General features: G+C 68.5%; 3 protein-coding genes across 7 annotated transcripts in view; 1 reads left to right on the forward strand and 2 right to left on the reverse strand.

The window, feature by feature from the left end:
- SPATS2 (spermatogenesis associated serine rich 2) overlaps positions 1-4,732 on the reverse strand; it is a 30,561-nt gene extending 25,829 nt beyond the window's left edge. For 3 of the 5 annotated variants that reach the window (XM_076363937.1, XM_076363938.1, XM_076363933.1), the window contains exon 1: positions 4,656-4,732. The gene's annotated coding sequence lies outside the window, so the exon portion shown is untranslated. Of the gene's footprint in view, positions 1-193; positions 290-4,655 lie in introns of all 5 variants that reach the window. The other 2 variants (XM_076363934.1, XM_076363936.1) reach the window with 2 other exon arrangements.
- An 896-nt stretch (positions 4,733-5,628) lies between these two features.
- DNAJC22 (DnaJ heat shock protein family (Hsp40) member C22) lies at positions 5,629-7,712 on the reverse strand. Its single transcript, XM_076363940.1, has 3 exons — positions 7,685-7,712; positions 6,142-7,025; positions 5,629-5,881 (listed from the first exon to the last, which is right to left on the reverse strand). The coding sequence occupies exons 2-3, from the start codon at positions 6,928-6,930 to the stop codon at positions 5,702-5,704; spliced, it is 969 nt and encodes a 322-aa protein (XP_076220055.1). The 5' UTR covers positions 6,931-7,025; positions 7,685-7,712; the 3' UTR covers positions 5,629-5,701.
- A 7,943-nt stretch (positions 7,713-15,655) lies between these two features.
- C1QL4 (complement C1q like 4) lies at positions 15,656-17,792 on the forward strand. Its single transcript, XM_076363942.1, has 2 exons — positions 15,656-16,189; positions 17,613-17,792. The coding sequence occupies exons 1-2, from the start codon at positions 15,668-15,670 to the stop codon at positions 17,790-17,792; spliced, it is 702 nt and encodes a 233-aa protein (XP_076220057.1). The 5' UTR covers positions 15,656-15,667.
- Positions 17,793-18,525: the final 733 nt, after the last annotated feature.

An 18,525-nucleotide genomic window follows, 5' to 3' on the forward strand; every position in this document is an offset into this window, starting at 1 on the left:
AGGTTTAGTACGCCCACTGCGCACAGGAACACACCGACACCCCGACGTTCCTATTGCCTTCGCCGGGCGCTGCCAGCCCCGGCTCACGGCACAAGCACAGCCTGGGTTTTTTTTTCCCCGGACCGCCACTGAATCCCTGGGGAATTTATGCAGCGCTGAAACCCTGAGGCTTGGGGGGTTTTTGGGCAAATACCTGTTAAGTTACAGCAGACCAAAATAAGCCTGTTCATCTCTCACGTTCAACAGATGCCTCGGTTGTTTCTGTTCGAAGAAGTAACTTTTTTTTGCCCTGAAACAGACCACGAAACACATCAGGCCAACGTTTTAATCAAAGCCAGCAGCTTTATTACCCCGCATCTGAAAGGAAGGAAGCGCACCGTTCAGCAGCAAGCTCAGCACAAGCCCGACTGTAACTTGGGTTTTTTCTTTCCCCCCCCCTCAAATCGAGACAATCGGTTTTCAGAAGCTCCTTCCACCAAACAATGGCTCGGTCAGAGCACGCGGGGAAGGAGGAGCGCAGGCTCCTTCGCCTCTCCGAGCACAGGTCTGGGAAGGTCTAACGCCAGCGCCCACAGCCAAATCCCTGCCTGCACAAAGCAGCTGCTTCTTCTGTCCTGGACAAGTCCTTTCACGGTACTGGAGGAAGGATCGTAACATTGTACAATACAAAGAACCATTTTAGGATTTAAAAAAAATAGTTTCTTAATATCACTCTTGGGGTTTGGGGTTTTTTTTTCAGTATTTCCTCAGGAATGAACTGAACATTTAACCTCAGAGATAATTAGCTGTCTATATTCTGTTTAAATCCACACATTTATTGTTCTTTCACCAAATGCATTATGCAGAGCACGACTGGGCATTAGCTATTCTCAAACATCTACCTCTTACAGGCTGTGTATCGTTTTGCAGCACAAAGAAGCAAAACTATGGATTTCAGATGACAAAACGTTCCCCGTATCTATTCCGATGATGCCACAAAACCCCACCCGGAGCGTTTACAAATACTTAAACAAGATAGAAGAGCAGACTACCGGGTTTTGTGTTCTTCAGGAGGGGGCTGCGGTGCAGGATTCCTGGTGGCACGCTGCCTTCCGTACTCACTTGCCGGATAAAGGGGTACTGGGAGCTGCTGGTGGGATTTCTGACGCTTTACACAGCGGTGCGAGCGGAGCAATTCGGCAGAAGTGAAATGCTCTTGACTTGGACACCAAATTTCGCTTTCCTGAGGCAAAGATCTCTTTGCACTTTGTCTTCTGGTCCTCTCCCCATCCAGTCAAAGCTTTCTGTATCCCTTCCTAACCAGCCTGCCCGGGAGGGGACAGCTGCAATGGAAACTCGCACATGTATGTTTGTCCTGTGTCATTTTGCACGCATCGCTACTATTTTTAGATTGTATTTGCCAGCGTTGTGATCTGGAAGAGTCTCGGTGACTTGCCAAGAATTGTTTCATAGTTAAGAGGATAAACACGTGTCTTTTAGATTAAATTTTACTTTTTATCAAAGTGTCTAAAAATCAGAAGCTTTTGAAAAGGAAGGAAGGAAAAAATGATGGCAAATACAGCAGAAGATGCCACCTTTCACTGCCCCGCTTTAAGTGGTGAAAACATCCTTCATCTCCCCCAATTTAAATGGGGGTGAAGGGGATTACTGTAGTCCTGCTAGAAACCTCCCCCTCTCCCTCAGCCTTTTCCTTGATTATAGCTAATCTCCAGGTCTGAGATCCCAAGACAGAGCTTGAAAATATCATTAAAAATAAGGCCCGTATTTTAATTGCCAGCTCTATTATTTTTAAAAAATGCAGTACCTATAGATCCTCTTCAGATTGCAAGTCACCTTTAGAGCTCCTTTGTCCTGAATCCAACAAGAACCTTCTGCTTCGGGGTTGCATGGCTCAGAAAAATCATAAAATATTTAAACGCCCCTTGAAGAGTAAGCTACACTTAAAAAAAAAAAAAACCAAAACCCTTATGCATTAGACAATTCCTGCCAGAGGAGTTTAGTCTGGCAAATCTGCAGCGACGGTAACCTCAGCAGACATAGCTACGGCCACGTATACGTGACATACAGCACAACAGCTGCGGAAGCCGCACACAACTTTCACGCAGATCGAGCCCGAGAGTTAAGACGGGCCGCGCGCGCTTTGCTGGCCCAGCGCACACGCACTACATCATTAACGGAGTATTGCAATAAAGGAAATAAACACCGAGGCCCCAAGCACCGAGTGCGCAGAGCAACGCCGTGGGAGAGCGATACGGACCCGAGTGACACTTCAGCAGGACCCCAGCGGGGACGTCCCACGCTCCCCGACCGTCGGAAGGCCTAGCTGGCGGTGCGGAGGGAGAAGCCATCAGACCCACACTTCTTCCCCCCCCCGCCACCATTCGGGAGGCAGCGTCGATACCGACCGCAGGCGCTTCTGGGGAGATTCTGCCTTTACTCCTCAACCCGAGCACGGGCAAGGCCGCGCTCCCACACTCCGTCTCCCCGGGGCAGGTTACGAGGGAAGCCAGAAGCTCGGTGCCAGCTACAGCCATGAGGAGTTAAGGAGCTCTCGCACCAAACACAGACGCCCGCTGCCCTTTCTGCTCTACCGGACCTCCTCCAGGTCCCAAAATCTCCCGGATCCGCGCCTACACTCCAGCCGGACTGCATAACGGGGCACCCCCCAGCTTGTGTGAGCGAGCCCTGCTTAGAAAGCACAAAGTCCCAGAGCCAAACGGTACGGCAAAACGCTCCGCACCCTCCACCTGTAACTTTCGAGGCAAAAGGCCTCAAGACCTACAACAGCTCCGAAGAAAGACGTGGCAGCCAGAGCTTTCCAATGGAAGCATCCAGCGGGAAAGGCAGCCCAAAGCTAGTGAAAAGTAGTCATTATAAATAGCTCAAAATCATGAAAATAGCTACCAGGCTCTGGTGGGACACTGGAGCAGATCCCACAAGTAGTCAGCGGGGGATTTTCTGTCGATTGTTCCAAGTTTACCTCCCATCAGGTAACAAAGGCTCCGCAAAGAAGCTTTTGTTGAGCATCTCAAGCTCCTCTGATGGCCCAATGATGGCAAGCTGCTTCGCAAGAGAACTGATGGGACCATCACCCCTCCGCAGAGGACCACTATACCCAGGGAAGATGATTACACCAGGGGAAACATTAAGGCATCCTCAGAAAGAAATCCCACATCCCTCACAGGATTTTCTCCCCTCTCCAAACGAAACAAAATCCTATTCTTCGCCTTCCTTCCTATGGAACCGCGGTGCAGGGCTCGTCTCGGCGGGGAAGGAGGCCTCACAACTTCTCTGCAACAGCTCCCTCTGCGGATACACTAACGCCTCTTTCTGCTCACTCAGGAAGCTGATCATCAAGCACAAAACAAGAACAGCACCGATGAGCACCCACGGGGGAAAAGAGTGGGGACCAGGCACTTCTAACTTACTGCTGGCTTGCTTTCTCGTGGAGAAAATCCTGAGTGAGTAAGGCGGGGGGGGGAGAAGTGGAGCTTCAGGTGTGCTAAAGACCACAGCCTTGTGGAGGCACGGGGGGGGGGAAACAACATTTCCCTCTTTGCAACTCATCCTGCTTTTCACCACCCTCATTAGTTAATTATTTGTGCTACGGTAACAACTAAAGGCCACAGAGCAAGATCTCCAAGCACACCGGGAGAGGATTCCCGCCCCTGGGATTTACAAGCCGGGTCGGTACAGGAGGAGCGGCACGGCGGAGGCAGGGATGAAGGACAGCGGGTGGAAGCGATGGGCGAGACGGGCTGTGTACGTGTACCGGCTGCGGCATAAATAATGTATTAATGCTCCTGACCCTCCGCTTCCCGCCCGTCACGCCAGCCCCGCGCTCCCACAGCTCGCCCCGGCCGGCCCTGACTCATCACGGGCTGCCCCGCTCCCCCCCTGCAGCCAGCCGCTCCCTGCCCCCCCCCCCTTTACCCCCACAGCTCCACCCCAGTCCAACCCACAAAACCCCCTTCTGCAGCCTCCCCTGGGTCCCCCACTGCCTGCACCCCCCCCCCAACCCCTGCCCACCACCCCATGGGCCCGCTCCCCAGCCGCCCCGCGCTGGGGGTGTGGGAAGGGGGCACTCCTCCCCATAGCCCCCCACTACCCAGGCCTTCTCCCCCCCCATCACTGTCACCCCTCCCTCCCAAACCACACCACACACACCCCCCGCGCAGGGCACCCCCTTCCCCACACAGCACCCCTCCTGCCCCCCCACTTCCCCGCAGCCCACCCCCCCAGCTGTTCCCTCCCCCACAGAACCCCCCTTGCCCCACACAAAGCCCCTCATCCCCCCCACCCCACACAAGGCCCCTCATCCCCCCCCCCTTCCCCACACAAGGCTCCTCCAGCCCCCCCTTCCCCACACAAGGCCCCTCATCCCCCCCCCCACCCCACACAAGGCCCCTCATCCCCCCCCCCTTCCCCACACAAGGCCCCTCATCCCCCCCCCACCCCACACAAGGCCCCTCCCGACCCCCCTTCCCCACACAAGGCCCCTCATCCCCCCCCCCCTTCCCCACACAAGGCCCCTCCCGACCCCCCGGCCGGGCCCTCCCCCGCCGACCACCCTTCCCCCCGCCCTCTCCCCTCGCTCCTGCCCGCGCTCCCCCGGCCGGGCCCGACCCCGCCGCCCTCGGGCGCCCCGCACTCACCGGCCGTGGCGGTGGGGGCCCGCTCGCCCCTGCCCGCCGCCGCGCCCCCCCCCCTCACCTCAGGCCGCCGCGATGCACCGGGGAGGGGGGCGGGGGCCGCGGCCCGGCAGGAGCCCTCAGGCCGCGCCAGCCAATCGGGACGCGGCCACCGCTCGGCAGCCAACGGCGGCGCGAGGCCGCCGCACCGCGCCCGCCCTCCTGGAAGACTTCACCAATGAGAGGGCGGGGAAGGCCCGGCTCGGCCCGCCCTCCTTCGCCTCCAGCCAGTCAGATGAGAAGCGGGGGCCGGGCCGAGCGCTCCTGGCCAATGAGAGGGCAGAGCGGTGCCCCCAGGCGCGCTGAGACGCGGCTCGGCGCGAGGAGGGAGGCATCCCGCCAGCCAATGGCCAAGCGGCCCAGCCGACGCGACCGCGAAGGCCCCGCCCTCTCCCGCCTCCGGCTCGCACGAGAGGCGTGACCAATCTCCGCCGAGAGCCAATCGGATCCGGCAATGCCGAGGCCCCGCCTCTCCGCCCCCACGATGGGCGGGGCGGGGCGGGGCGGCGAGCGCCGAACGTGGACGGAAACTGCCGAGAGCCACCGCCCTGCGGCGGAAACACCCGAGTGTCCTCCGGGGACGGCCGAAGATGAGGGGCGGCGGGGGCCGGGCTTGGGGATCCGCGGGTTCGCGGCCCCGCTCCGCCCTAACCGCCCCCCCCCGCGGCCCCCGTCCCGCCCCGCCCCGCCTCTCCCCCGGGGGGCACCGGGGCTGCAAGGGCTGGCGGGATCCTCGTGCTGTGGTCGGATCACCGTGCGATGGTTTGCACCCGCTGACGTGCAACGCTTCGCCCGAGCCCCCACCCGCTGCTTCGCAGACATCCCCGTGCAACGGTTTATCGGCGGCCCCACGCACGCCTTGCTCCGCTGCGCCGTCCCTGCCCAGCGCCCCCCCCCCGGCCACGCGTCGCACCGAGCAAAGGAACGAAGCAGCAGCGAGAGGGAAACCCCAAGTTTACGACCGCCCCCGCAGCTCTTGGTCCCCGGCGCGGCGGGGGCTGCTGCCGGCGTCACCCCGCCGCCGCTCTCCTGGGCCCCGCCAGCTCCTCGTAGGCCTCCTGCAGCTCGATGAAGCGCCTCTCGGCCTCCTCCGCCCGGTGCCGGTTGTGGTCCGGGTGCCAAACCTTCACCAGCTCCCGGTAGCTCCGGTGCACGTCCTCGACGGAGGAGCCGACTGGGAGGCCCAGGACCTGGGGGCGAGAGGGACACGCTGGGGCGTCTGTGGGGACCCTGCCGGGCCCCCCCCAGGGCCACGCATGGGGCTACGTGTGCCCTCAGCGGCTGGAGGGGACCCCAAAAAGGGTGTTCGTGTGTGTGTGTGTCCCCCCCCCGGGCATGGGAGCAGCAAAACCCCACGGATCGCCCCAGCGCAGCATCCCCCCGCAGCATCCCTCCCACTGCAGCATCCCCCCCCCCCTCTGCCCCGGGTACCCAGCGCCACATCCTGCACCTCGTACGCCCGCTGCTGCCACTCGCTCCAGCTGCTCGGTTCGAAGCCGGTGCCGCGATCCCGCGCCGGAGAGCTGCTGGCGAAGCCCAGGACTTCTGCCAGGAGCCGGCTGGTGTGGAGGGGCAGGAGCAGGAGCTCGGTGGCGGTGCGGGGCAGGGCCAGGAGGGTGCCCAGCACCCCGGCGGCGCCGCAGAGCCCGCGGCAGGCGAGCGGGGCGGCGAAGGCCAGGCACGCCAGACCCAGGTGGTAGAGCCGGGCGGCCAGCCGGGGCCGCGGCATCCCGTGGGGCTTGTAGCGCCGGTGCCGCTGGGCGGCAATGCTGGCGGCCAGGCTGGCGGGCAGCACCGCCAGCACCCGGCCCTGGAAGAGGAGGGAGGCGAGGAAGGCTGCGGCCAGGATGCTGGGTGCTTCCGCCGTCTGGTCCCCCACCGAGGAGACCAGCTGCACCCCCAGCCCCACGGCCAGGGGCTGCGCCAGCAATGCCGGCACCCAGGGCAGCCCCAGCGCCGCCACCAGCCCGAAATACATCCCCACCGTCACCTGCCCCGCCAGGCGCAGGGGGCTGAGGGCTGGCACGGTCCCACCACGGTCCCCGGGTGCCCCGGCCCCGTTGGCGGCAGCCACCCAGCCAGGGAGGTGCCAGAAGTCCCAGAGCCAGCCGCCGCCGAAGCCGCCCAGCGTCAGCATCCAGAGCAGCGCGTGGCTGTCCCGGCCCAGGTAGATGTGGTGCAGCCCCAGCGGCCCCCCCAGCGCCCACAGCCCGTAGGCCACCAGCAGCCGCTTGGCCATCCTCCCCCCGGCTCCGGTGACCAGCTCAGCAGGGCTGCCCAGGGCAGGGGGTCACCGCCCCGGCGGGCGCCGGCACGGCCCCGGCATCCGGCGCCCTGCGGGATGGACAGTGCAGTCAGGGACCCCAGGTCACGCTGTCCCCCCCGTGCCAGACCCCTCCAGTGACCTGCATGCCCACCCAGCACCCTGTGTCCACACCCAGCACCCTGCGTCCCCACCCAGGACCCCCTGGGCCCACCCAGGGTCCCACATGCCCACCCAGGGTCCCGCATGCCCACCCAGGGTCCTACATGCCCACTCAGGACTGGTGCATGCCGACACGGCTCCCATGTGCCCACCCAGGGCTAGTGCACGCCCACCCAGCACCCTGCGTCCCCACCCAGGACCCCCTGGGCCCACCCAGGGTCCCACATGCCCACCCAGGGTCCCGCATGCCCACCCAGGGTCCTACATGCCCACTCAGGACGGGTGCATGCCAACACGGCTCCCATGTGCCCACCCAGGGCTAGTGCACGCCCACCCAGCACCCTGCGTCCCCACCCAGGACCCCGCGTCCCCACCCAGGACCCCCTGGGCCCACCCAGGGTCCCACATGCCCACCCAGGACCAGTGCATGCCCACCCAGGGTCCCCTGAGCCCACCCAGCACCCTGTGAGCCCACCCATGGTCCCATGAAGCCCACTTGGGGCCGGTGTACCCCCACAGCCCCCCCAGACCCCCCCCGCCGGCAGGGCTCCAGCCCGCCCTGACCCACCTCTCCCCACGGAGCTCCCGGCGGCACCGCTCCCCCCGCCAGACTTTGCCCCGGCACGACGCCGGGCAAAGGGCACGGCATCGGCATCAGCATCGCCGCGCCAGCCTGGGGACCTGGCGGGGGGCCGGGGGGGGTGGTGGGGGAACGGTCGCCCCACACAGGCACCCCCAGCCCCGTACCCCCTCCCGGGGTGCAGCCATCCCCGGCACAGAACGGTGCCTGGTATTGGGGTACCCGCTGCATGGTGGACGTGAAACCCACCCACCAACCCCCCCCCCCGATGCAGGGGGCCCCCCCGGGACTCTCCGCAGCCCCTGTTTGCTCAGCTCCCGCCGCCGCCGCCGCCGTGTTTGCAGGGATTAACCGGCTGCCGGCCACCAATTTGGTCTCATCCATTATTAACGGCCCCGCAGTCGCCCTGCGCTGGGGGCTCAGCCCCCGTTAGCAGGGCCCGGGGGGCTGCGAACTGCCCCCCCCCCCCCCGGCTCAGCACCCCCCAGGCGGTGCAGCCGGACGGGCTTTGGGGGTGCATCGTCCCCCGCTCGCTGCTTCCCTGGGGCTGGATGGGGGAAGCCCCCCCCCCCCCCCAGCCCCCCCCAGGGTTTGGGGGTGCAACAGGGCAAAGCCCCGATTCTGGAGGGGGGGGGGAGCTGAAAGGCCAGGACGCCTGAGTCCCTGGGGATTCCTCCCGGGATGCCGGCGGGGAGTGGGGGATGCTGGCGGCCCCCCCCCGGCTCGGCTGCCCGTCAGGGCGGGCTGACAGCGGCCCCCCCGGCGCTGCCCACCCCGCGCCTGGCTGCCTCCCTGACAGCGGGTCCCAGCGGACCCCGGCCCATGCTCCGCTGCCCCCGAGCCCTGCGCCGGGGGGGGGGGCCCAGCCCCGTCCCATCACCCTGAATGGGGGGGGGGGGGGCACCCCGGCCTGGGTGGGCGCCGGACCCCTCACCAGAGCCCCCAGGATGCCCGGGCTGGCGGGGGCTGCGGTGCCGTGCCCCCCCCCCCCCGTTTCGGCGCAGGATTGATGCGGGGGGGGGGGCGGGGGTCTCACATCCCGATCGATTCCTTTAAGTATCTGGATTTAAAAATGTCAAATTTGCCTTCGGTGAGCAGGGCCGGCGGTCGATGGGGCGGGGGGGGGCTGGAGCCCCCCACGGCGGCCTCAGTTTCCCTGGGTGCTCCCGACACGCGGAGCCGGGGGGCTGCAGAGGAGCCCCTGGGGCATCTCGGGGTGCCCCAGCCCAGGGGGGGGTAGGGGGGCTCCCCCAGCCCCCCATGAGCACCCGTTTGTGGGCGTAACTGGCGCCATTGATCAGCCCCGGCCACCAGCGTTTAAGGCATCGATTTTTGGAGCCTTCCTGCGAATTGAAGCATCTGTCACCGCCCGGGCGTGCGGGGACCGCGGCCGGGGACACGCGGGGACCGCGGCCGGGGCTGCATCCTGCCTGCCCCTCCCTGCGGGCAGCGGGGTCGGAGGCTCCCCCGGCCACGAGCTGTCCCCTCCGGTCCCTGTGCGTGGCCGTGCACAGCGCTGGGGACACGTGCATGTCCCCGTGCACACGTGTGTCCCCGTGCACACACGTGCCCCAATGCACGCGTGTCCCCACGCACGTGTGTGCCCTGATGCGCACGCATGCCCCGATGCACACGCATGTCCCAATGCACACGCATGCCCTGACGCACACGTGTGTCCCGATGCACACGCGTGCCCCCACACACACCCCCCCCCAGCAGGGACACGAAGCACCCCCCCACCACCACCCCAACACCCACCCACTGCAGCCCGGGCAGCACGTCCCCGCACGCAGAGACACGGGACACATGCGTGTGCCCGCACACGTGGTGCCACCGGCCCGTGCACATGCGGCTGCACCGCGCACCCCTCCGCACGCCCAGCTGCACCGTGCACACACGCTCACACACGCTCGCACACGCGCGCACACGCTCGCACACGCTCGCACACGCACACACCGGGGCTTGGAAAAACCGGCCGCGGGGCTGGTTGAAGGCATCCGGCGCCTTCCCGCGTGTCACGCTGCCTTGTCAGTTTGCTGGTAATTAATGCAAACGCCGGGGCCGGAGTCCCTCTGGACTCGTACATCACTGCCAGCGCCGGCTGCGGCGCAGCCCCGGTACCCAAGTGCTGTTATTAGGGGAATTTTATATGTATTAGCTGTTGATGCACATTAATACATTAAAAATGTCAGCGGTGGAGGCCAGCTAATTGTCTGATTTAAATGTCTATTTGTCAGCGCCCGGCTCAGGTGGGCATGAGGCGAATCTGCAATGAGCCCCCGGCCCCACCGGCGCGGGGGGCAGCACCGTGAGGGGGGGGGGGGGGAGCCCCGGCACCCCGTGGCAGGGCTGGGGGGGGACCCGCGGGGTGGGGGGGACCTGGGGTGCTGGCGCGGGGTGGGGGGGGGGCGGCCCGGGCAGGTGGCGGGGGGCGAGCGGGACCCCCGTGCCCCGGCCACCCGCCTAATTGCCGCCCGGCCGGGATGGATTTCTCCACCCGACATCCTCTGCATCCGTAATAAATGCCGCTTGTCCAGAGAATTAATCCGGGCCGGCCCGCAGCCATCCATCTCGGCAGGCGCCGGCACGCCATGACGGACGGCCCCACCGCCGGGCCCCTGCCAGCGCCGGGGGGGGGCACAGCCGAGAGGGGACGTAAATCCCCCCCGGGATCCCCTGGCCGCCCCTTCCCAACGGATGACACCCCCCCCCCCCAAGCTGGTTGAAGGGCTGTCGCTGCTGTGGTCCCCCCACGGCTGAGACCCCGCAGCTCATCACAGCAGTGGCCTGGGTGCAGCCTTGCCCCCCCCGTGGCGGCAGCCGCAGCAGGACAGGGGCGGCTGTGGCTGGGCTCAGCCCCCGTGCAGGATCCGGCCTCATGCGGGGCAGCCCCCACGAGCGGCTGCAGGGCCAGGGCTCAGCACCATCCCGGGGGGGGACATGGGGAACTCGGGGTGCGGATGAGACCACCACAGCACCGCTCGGCCCCGGCACGATGCGGCTGCCCCTGGGTGGGACACCCAACCCTGACCCTGTCTCCGTCCCCTCGCCCCCCGCTGCCGAGGGGCGGCCGGCTCCAGACCCCCGACCCCCCCAGCCCTACCAGCAACCTCCCAGCTGCCTCCTCACCAATTAGCAGCAGATGCTGACGAGCCGGGGGGGGCAGGAGGGGAGGGCTGGGGGTGCCCAGGAGGTGCCGGGGCAGAGGGGGTGTGCGGGGTGAGGGCTGGGGGCACGTCGGGCTCTGGGTGCACATCGGGGACCGGGTGCAGAGGGTGACCTGGCTGGGGCTGGAGCCCGCAGGGGGGGACGTGGTGGTGGCCCCCCCCCCCGGTGCAGGTGATGCTCTGCCCGTTCGGCCGCTTCTGCCACCCCACAAAAAGGGGGCAGGCGAACAGCCCCGGGGCCCCGCGGTGCTGCGGGCTCCATCCAGGGGTGATGCTCCCGGCAGCAGCCCCGTGGTGCCGGCACATCCCGCCCCGGCCCCGCACCGGGGTCCCGACAGGCATTTCACTGCAGCAGCATCGGGACAGCCCCGGCAGCGTCACCCCCAGCCCGGCCTCGCAGCCCCCACCCCACCCCCCCCAAGCCCCCCCCCCCGGCTGCTGGTTTATTGTCGCCGTTCAAGGACAATTTTCATCCAATTTCGGCCGGCCCGGCGGCAGGGCTTTATTGCAAACATGCCCTGGATGGAGCGCGCAGCGCCCGGCCGCCTCCAGCCCATCTATATTCATTTGCACAAGGCTCCCTCCCAGCCCGCGCTGACACGCCAATCTGTCTGCCGTCCCGGCACACCACCGCCATGGGGAGGGAACGTTTGGCAAAGCCACGGGGAGAGGAAGGGCGACGTCCCCCAGGCACCAGGGACCGTGCACCAGCACTGGGCGCCATGCAGCGAGCACCGGGGACCGTGCACCAGCACTGGGCGCCCATGCATTGGGCACCAGCACCGGGTGCCATGCACCAGGTGCTACGGACCGTGCACCAGCACCGGGCGCCATGCACCGGGCATGCACAGGGCAGCGCTGGGGCTCAGGGATCGAGCGCCGGGGCCACGCCGGCGCTGGATGTGACCCTGCGGGGCCGCACGCTGCTGCACGAGCTGGCAGGTCCTCGGGGGCCACAGAGGCAGATGGCGAACGTGGAGTCGCCGGACGGCGGCACCAAAGCCCCCCTCCCTGTGCCAGCACTGCTGGCCCCGCTGACTGCTGCGGGGGGGGACGGCAGGGACGTGGGGCCGCGGCGTTATGCATTTATTCATGCTCTGTGCCCCAGCACCGCGGCTCCACCGGCTGCCTCCAGCCCCCATGGCTCACGCTGGGCTCAGCTCCCAGCTCTGGCCCCGGAGCCGCTGGCTCTGCAGTCGGGGACATGTCCATCCCCATCGGGGTGGCCCACAGCATCGTCCCGGCTCCTGCTTGGGGACAGTGAGAGCAGCCAGGATGGGGAAACCGAGGCACAGCTCAGCACTGGGAGCCACGAGGGACTGGGGACGTCCCTGCCATGGCCGCTGGCACCCGCCCGGTGCCGGTGTGGGGGCTCAGCCCTGGCAGTGGGCTCACAGCCCCCATGGACGGGGCTGAGCTCCCCCCAAGCCCAGCCGCCCCCTGCGGCAGCCGGGCACCGGAGCCAGGCCCAGCCCAGGAGCCGAGGGCAGGATCCGGCCCTGACCCCCCCCATCCCTCCCATCTCCCCGCAGCTGCTCCCGCCGGGGCTGACCTTTCTCGCCGCCGCTATTTTTACCCCCAGCCTTGGCTCCCCCCCCCCCCGATTCCGCTGCTGGCAGAGCTGGGGGCAGACGGGACCCCTGGTGTCCCCTCACGTCCCCTCGCGTCCCCGCGGCCAGGGCCCGGGCACCCGCTCCCCACCAGCCCTCGGTGCCTGCTAATTAGCACTCCGGCTTCCCCTCGCAGCCTGGCTAATTAATTCGCTGTTGCTGCTCATTAGGATCAGCCGGCAGAGGGGGTGGCGGTGGCGGCGGTGGGACTCCGGCATCCCCGTCCCCCGGGAGCGGCACCGGCAGCATCGATGGCACCTGGACCCCGTCCCCGTCGCTGCCGGGGCGAGCGGGGGAGATGCTCCAACCGCCGTATTTTGTTGCACAAACATTGCTGGGTTTTTCAGGATTGCATTGATCCTCCTGCATAAAGGGCCCATAAATCCATCCAATATCCCGGCTGATTGATCGCCGCCCTTTGGAGGGAGCTGGCCAGGCCTGCAAATTTAAAAACTATACGGATAAATTACACACGAGGTCGCTACGGTGGGAGCATCTCCCCCGCGCCCCGGCACGCATATGCACACGCATGCAGCACGCACACACATGCACAGTGCATGCACACGCATGCACCGAGCGTGCACACGCACGCACACGGCGTGCGCGCAGTAGACACGGAGCATACACACGCACGCACCCGCTCCCACGCACCCCCCCCGGCTCGCATCCATGCACACACACAGACCGGGGGTGGGGGGGGGGGCCAGCTGCTGACACCCCAAGGACACGCGTGGACCCCGGCACACAGACACACATGTGGAAAGCCACCCATGGGCCCGTCCCCACCCTGGTGGCTCTGTGCAGGAGGACCCCCCTCGTCCCAAGCTCCCCCACAGAGGGACCCGAGAGGTCCCCGGTGCGGGGCAGCACTGGGGGGGGCAAGCGGGGGCCGCCCGGGGCAGCCGGTGGCTCTTGCCCGGTTTCTCTTCTTTTCCCTGATATTTTTCTAATCGCCGGGAAGCTGCAGGCGAGGGGCCGGCGGCGGCGGCGGGGAAAGCGTCTCCTCTCCCGGGAGCGCAGAGGGCAAGACTTCATTTTGCATAACGGAGCAAATTCGGGCAAGGTTTGAAAAGAGCAGCCGTAAATCAGCTCTCAGAGCACCGGCTCCGCCGCGGCGCTGGGAGCAGCCGGGGCCGGATCCGGACCCCTCCAGCAGCCCCGGCTGCATGGGCACCTCGATGGCAGCGGGGGGACCGGAGCCCCCGGGGATGGTGGCTCTGTCCCCATCCCGGGGCTGGGAAGGGACCGTGCGCCCCGGCAGAGCCCCCCCCCGGCCTGGGGCTCCCCGGCAGCGCCCGCGTTCTCGGGGTGAGCCCTGGTGAGGGGCCCCCAAAAACGGGCCTGTGGCTGCCAGCCTGCCTGGCCCCTGCGTGGGGCTGAGCCCCACGGGGCTGCGTCAGCAGGGGGGGGGCCCTGTGCACCCCCCGCACATGCAGCCCCCGTGCCACCTACAGCCGTGCACCCAACCCCCCCCCCCGCTCACACCCCCGTACCCGCCTTGCACACACACACACGCCCCCCGCCCCTGCACCCAGCAACCCCCCCCCGCACCCCTTGCACACACACAAGCCCTGTGCACACGCACCCCCACCCCTGCGCTCACCCCCCCCCGCACACACAGAGGCCCCTCCAGCCCCCCCGCACACACACAGGGCCCTGCAGCCCCCCCCCCCCCAGGGCCCTGCAGCCCCCCCGCACACACACAGGCCGCTGCAGCCCCCCCCCCCCGCACACACACGCACCCCCCCATGCACAGACACACGCAGCCCTGCGCGCACACCCCCCTCGTGCACCCTGCGCCCCCCCCACCCTCCCCTTGCACACGCACAGCCCCGCACCCCCCCACGCACCCCCACCCCTGCACGCTCACACACGCACGCACGGAGCTGTGCACACACACACACACACCCCCCCTTGCACACTCACATTCCCCCCCGCGGGCCCCCCCGTGGCCCCATCACAACCCTGCACCCCCTCCCCCCCGCCCCCCCGCGCTCCCGTCCCTCCCCCCCCAGCTCCCCCCCCCCCGCCCCCGCCGTGCCCGGTGCCGTCGAGCGGGGCGGGCGGAGCGGGGCCGCGGGCGCGGCGCGGCGCGGGCGGCGGCCCCGGCACGTGGCTCCCGGCGCCGCGGGCGGCAGGTACCGGCGGGCACCGGCGGGGGGGGGGGGGGGGGGGCTCCGCCGCGGGCCCGGGGCCGCGCGTCCCCGGGGACCCCGAGCGGGGCGCGGGGGCGGCTCCGGGAGAACCGCTCCGGGAGGAGAACCGCCCCGGGCGGCGCTGCCCGTCCCCGTCCCCGCCGGTGCGCACCGGGGAGAGCGCGGCGTGGGGCAGCGGCGGGGCCGTTCGGGTGCCGCTCCCGGGGGAGGGGGTGCCGCTCCCGGGGGTGCCGCTCCCGGGCAACTTGGCGAGAAGTTGCCCCGCGCGTCGCGGCGGCTCCATCCCGGCTCCGGTCCCGGCTCCATCCCGGCTCCGGTTACATCACCAGCTCCAACACCGGCTCCGGTCCTGGTTGCATCGTCGGCTCCGGTCCTGGCTGCTGCAGGAGCTCCGGTCTCGACTCCGTCCCCGGCTCCGGTCTCAGCCCCTTCCCCGGCTCCACTCCCGGCTCCGTCGCCGTCTCGGGTCCCGGCTTCGCTCCCGGTTCCGTCATCGGCTCCGGTCTCGTCCCCTTCACCAGCGCAAGTCCCGGCTCCATCCGCAGCTCCACTGCCGGCTCCGGCCCCAGCCCCGCTCCCGGTCCGATCCTCGGCCCCAGCCCTGCTGCTGTGACCATCCCCATCCCCATCCCTGTCCCCATCTCCAGCCCCGCCGCCGTCCCCATCCCTGCTGCTGTTCCCACTCCCACCCCTGCTCCCGTCTCCGCTCCCAGCCCCGCTGCCGGCTCCATCCCCAGCCCCGCTGCTGCTGTGACCGTCCCTGTCCCCGTCCTCATCCCTGTCCCTGTCTCCATCCCTGTCCCCATCCCTGCTCCCGTCCCCACTCCCAGCCCCGCTGCCAGCTGCAGCCCCGTCCCGCCCCATCCCCGCTCCCAGCCCGGTCCCCGCCGGGGCGTGAGGCTCGGTGGGCGGCTGGGTGCCGTCCGCCCCCCCCCCGGCGCCACCATCGCTCCCAAGGGCGAGGAGGACCTGCTGGCGCTGGCCGCCTCCCGGCTGAGCCGCAGGAAGCGGGTGGCCGGGGCAGCCGTCGGCGTGGCCATGGTGCTGGTGCTGCTGGTGGCCATCCCGCTGCTGGTGCACAGCTCCAAGGCGGCCGCGCACTACGAGATGCTGGGCAGCTGCCGCATGGTCTGCGACCCCTACCCCGGCCCCGAGCTGCCCGCCGCCTCCCCGCCGCCCTTCCTGCCCGGCGCCAAGGGCGAGCCAGGTCGCAAGGGCCGCGCCGGCGTGCGGGGTCCCCCCGGACCGCCGGGACCGCGGGGGCCGCCGGGCGAGCCGGGCCGGCCGGGGCCACCGGGGCCACCGGGTCCGGGTCCTGGGGGGTACATCCCCTCCTTCTACAGCCCCAAGATCGCTTTCTACGCGGGGCTGCGGAAACCCCACGAGGGCTACGAGGTGCTGCGCTTCGACGACGTGGTCACCAACGTGGGCAACTACTACGAGCCCTCGAGCGGGAAGTTCACCTGCCCCCTGCCCGGCATCTACTTCTTCACCTACCACGTCCTCATGCGCGGCGGCGACGGCACCAGCATGTGGGCTGACCTCATGAAGAACGGGCAGGTACGGGCTGGGACCGGCACCGCCGCCGGCACCCCGAGACGGCTCCTCTCGGTGCCCCCAGAGCCCCCCACCCTGCTCCCCCTCGCCTCGTTCCAGCCCGGCTCCTCTGGCCCCGTTTCTCTGTGCGTCTCCACCTGGCGCCTCCAGCCCTGCTCCCCCACCCCAGTTTCTCCATCCCGCTTCCCCTATCTCGGTTTTCCCATCTTGTTTCCTCCCATCCCAGTTTTCCCATCCTGGTTCCCCCCATTCCTGATCCCCCATCCCCAATTCCCCCCACCCCGGTCCCCACATTCCATTTCCCCCACCCCAATTCCCATCCTCTTCTCCCCATCCCTCTTCTCCCCATCCCATTTCCCCCCATCCCTGATTCCCCATCCCTGCTCCCCCCACCCCAGTACCCCCACCCCCATCTCCCCCATCCCGTTCCCCCTCTGGGACCATGGAGGGGGTGACTGGGGGAGCCGCCCCGCAGCCCCGCACCCATCCCCACCGCCTGCCATCGCCTCAGCCTTGGGGACACAAAACCCCCATCCCCGGGGCTCCTGCCACAGGGACGGGGGGACACGCTCCCCCGGGAGCGCCGGGCTCGGAGCTGGCGGGGAGCGGGGTCCGGCGGGGCCAGCCAGGCCAGCCGCCATCACCGGGGACAACCGGCTGTGCCCCCCGGCCGGGACAGCCACCAGCACCGGGGGGGGGGGACACGGGCTGTGCCCCCCGGCCGGGACAGCCACCAGCACCGGGGGGGGGGGACAGACTGTGCCCCCTGGCCGGTCCCTTTGTTCGCGGAGGCGCAGCCCGGCCGGCAGCTCCTGCACCGCCTCGCCCCGGATGCTTCCCATTTATTATGGGAGAAAGAAGGATCGATCCAGCGCGGTCGATGCCGGCTCTGCCGCCCCCCCCCCCCGGGAGCTGCCGCCGCCCCCTCGGGGCATCCCCGGTCCCCGGGGGTAGCGCAGGAGCGTTGGGCAGGGGAGGGCCCCGGGCTCCCGCAGGGTCCCGGGCACCGGGGCTCTCCGGATCCCGTCACCAGTGGGTCCTCAGGACCGAGCACCGACGGTGAGACCCAGCTCCGACAGCCTGCCGTGGGTGTGGGGGGGTGGCCCTATCCTGGGGGACCCCGGGGGGGGGGGCTCTGTCCCTGTCCCCTCCTGTCACCGCTGCCGGCCGGCAACAGTTAGGGAGCGGGGGGGGGGACATGCTGGCTCCCTCGCCCGGTTCTGCCGCAGACGGGCGGCGTGACCTTGAGCGGTGATGGACAGAGGGGCTGAGTGGGCTGGGGGGGGGTTGGGGGGGGTGGTCCAGAGCGGCTCAGCCCCCCGTTCCCAGCCCCGCACCCTGCTCCCAGGCTCCCCCCGCGGACGGTGTGCCAGGGGGGGTGTGGGTGGGTAGGGGTGGGGGTGTCCCTGATGGCCGTGCCCCCCAGGTGCGGGCCAGCGCCATCGCGCAGGATGCGGACCAGAACTACGACTACGCCAGCAACAGCGTCATCCTGCACCTGGACGTGGGCGACGAGGTCTTCGTCAAGCTGGACGGCGGCAAAGTGCACGGCGGCAACACCAACAAGTACAGCACCTTCTCCGGCTTCATCATCTACCCCGACTGACCCCCCCCGGCGCGGGGACGGGGCTGCGGGGACGGCGGGGGGTGTCCCAGCTCCCGCTGGTGTGACCGTCCCCCCCCGAAAACGCCGAGCGTGATGAGACACCCGCGCCCCCGCGCTGCCCCGCAACCCCCCACCCACAAAAACACCCCTGCACCCTCGTCAGTGCCCCCCCACCCCGCATGCCAGCACCCCCAAGGGCGTCGGGGTGTCCCGGTGCTGTCCCCATCCCCGGGGCACCCCCTGTCCCCGCGGCTGATCGTTGGGCTCCGTGTTCCCCCCCCAATAAAACACTCTGGGTTTGGATGTGCAGCTGCTGCCTTCGCCTCCCGGGGGGGGGGGGGGACAGAGGGGACCCCTGGGGACAGGGGGAAAAGGGACCCCCCGGGGAGGGGGCTGTGCCACCATCGCTCCTTGGTGCTGGCCCCACCTGTCCCCCGTCCCCGCAGCGGTGACGAGCTCCGGGCCGCTGGTGGGGACCCTCATTGTCACCGTCCCCCCGTGCCGGCTGCCACCGGGGACAGGGGCAGCGGCGCCCCCCCCCCCCCCACGCACACGGGTGTGCAGGGGCACGGGCCACCCCCGTCAGGGGGACACGCTGGGGACACCGCCTGCCCCGAGCCCTGCAGACCCCGGAGGGGCGCAGGCGCCCCCCGGCCCCTGTCCCCAGCCCTGTCCCCGGCCCTGTCCCCGCCCGGCCGTGGGCCGGTGCTGCCACCGCGTGGCCAGCGGCCGG

The sequence above is a fragment of the Aptenodytes patagonicus genome, unplaced genomic scaffold (assembly GCF_965638725.1).
Source record: "Aptenodytes patagonicus unplaced genomic scaffold, bAptPat1.pri.cur scaffold_299, whole genome shotgun sequence".
Lineage (NCBI taxonomy): Eukaryota > Metazoa > Chordata > Aves > Sphenisciformes > Spheniscidae > Aptenodytes > Aptenodytes patagonicus.

Coding starts and splice junctions, on each gene's coding strand:
- DNAJC22 (XM_076363940.1), bottom strand. CDS start 6,930: ATGGCCAAGCGGCTGCTGGTGGCCTACGGGCTGTGGGCGCTGGGGGGG. Junction 5,882..6,141: donor GGCAGCAGCGGGCGTACGAG/GTGCAGGATGTG, acceptor TCTCGCCCCCAG/GTCCTGGGCCTCCCAGTCGG.
- C1QL4 (XM_076363942.1), top strand. CDS start 15,668: ATGGTGCTGGTGCTGCTGGTGGCCATCCCGCTGCTGGTGCACAGCTCC. Junction 16,190..17,612: donor ACCTCATGAAGAACGGGCAG/GTACGGGCTGGG, acceptor CGTGCCCCCCAG/GTGCGGGCCAGCGCCATCGC.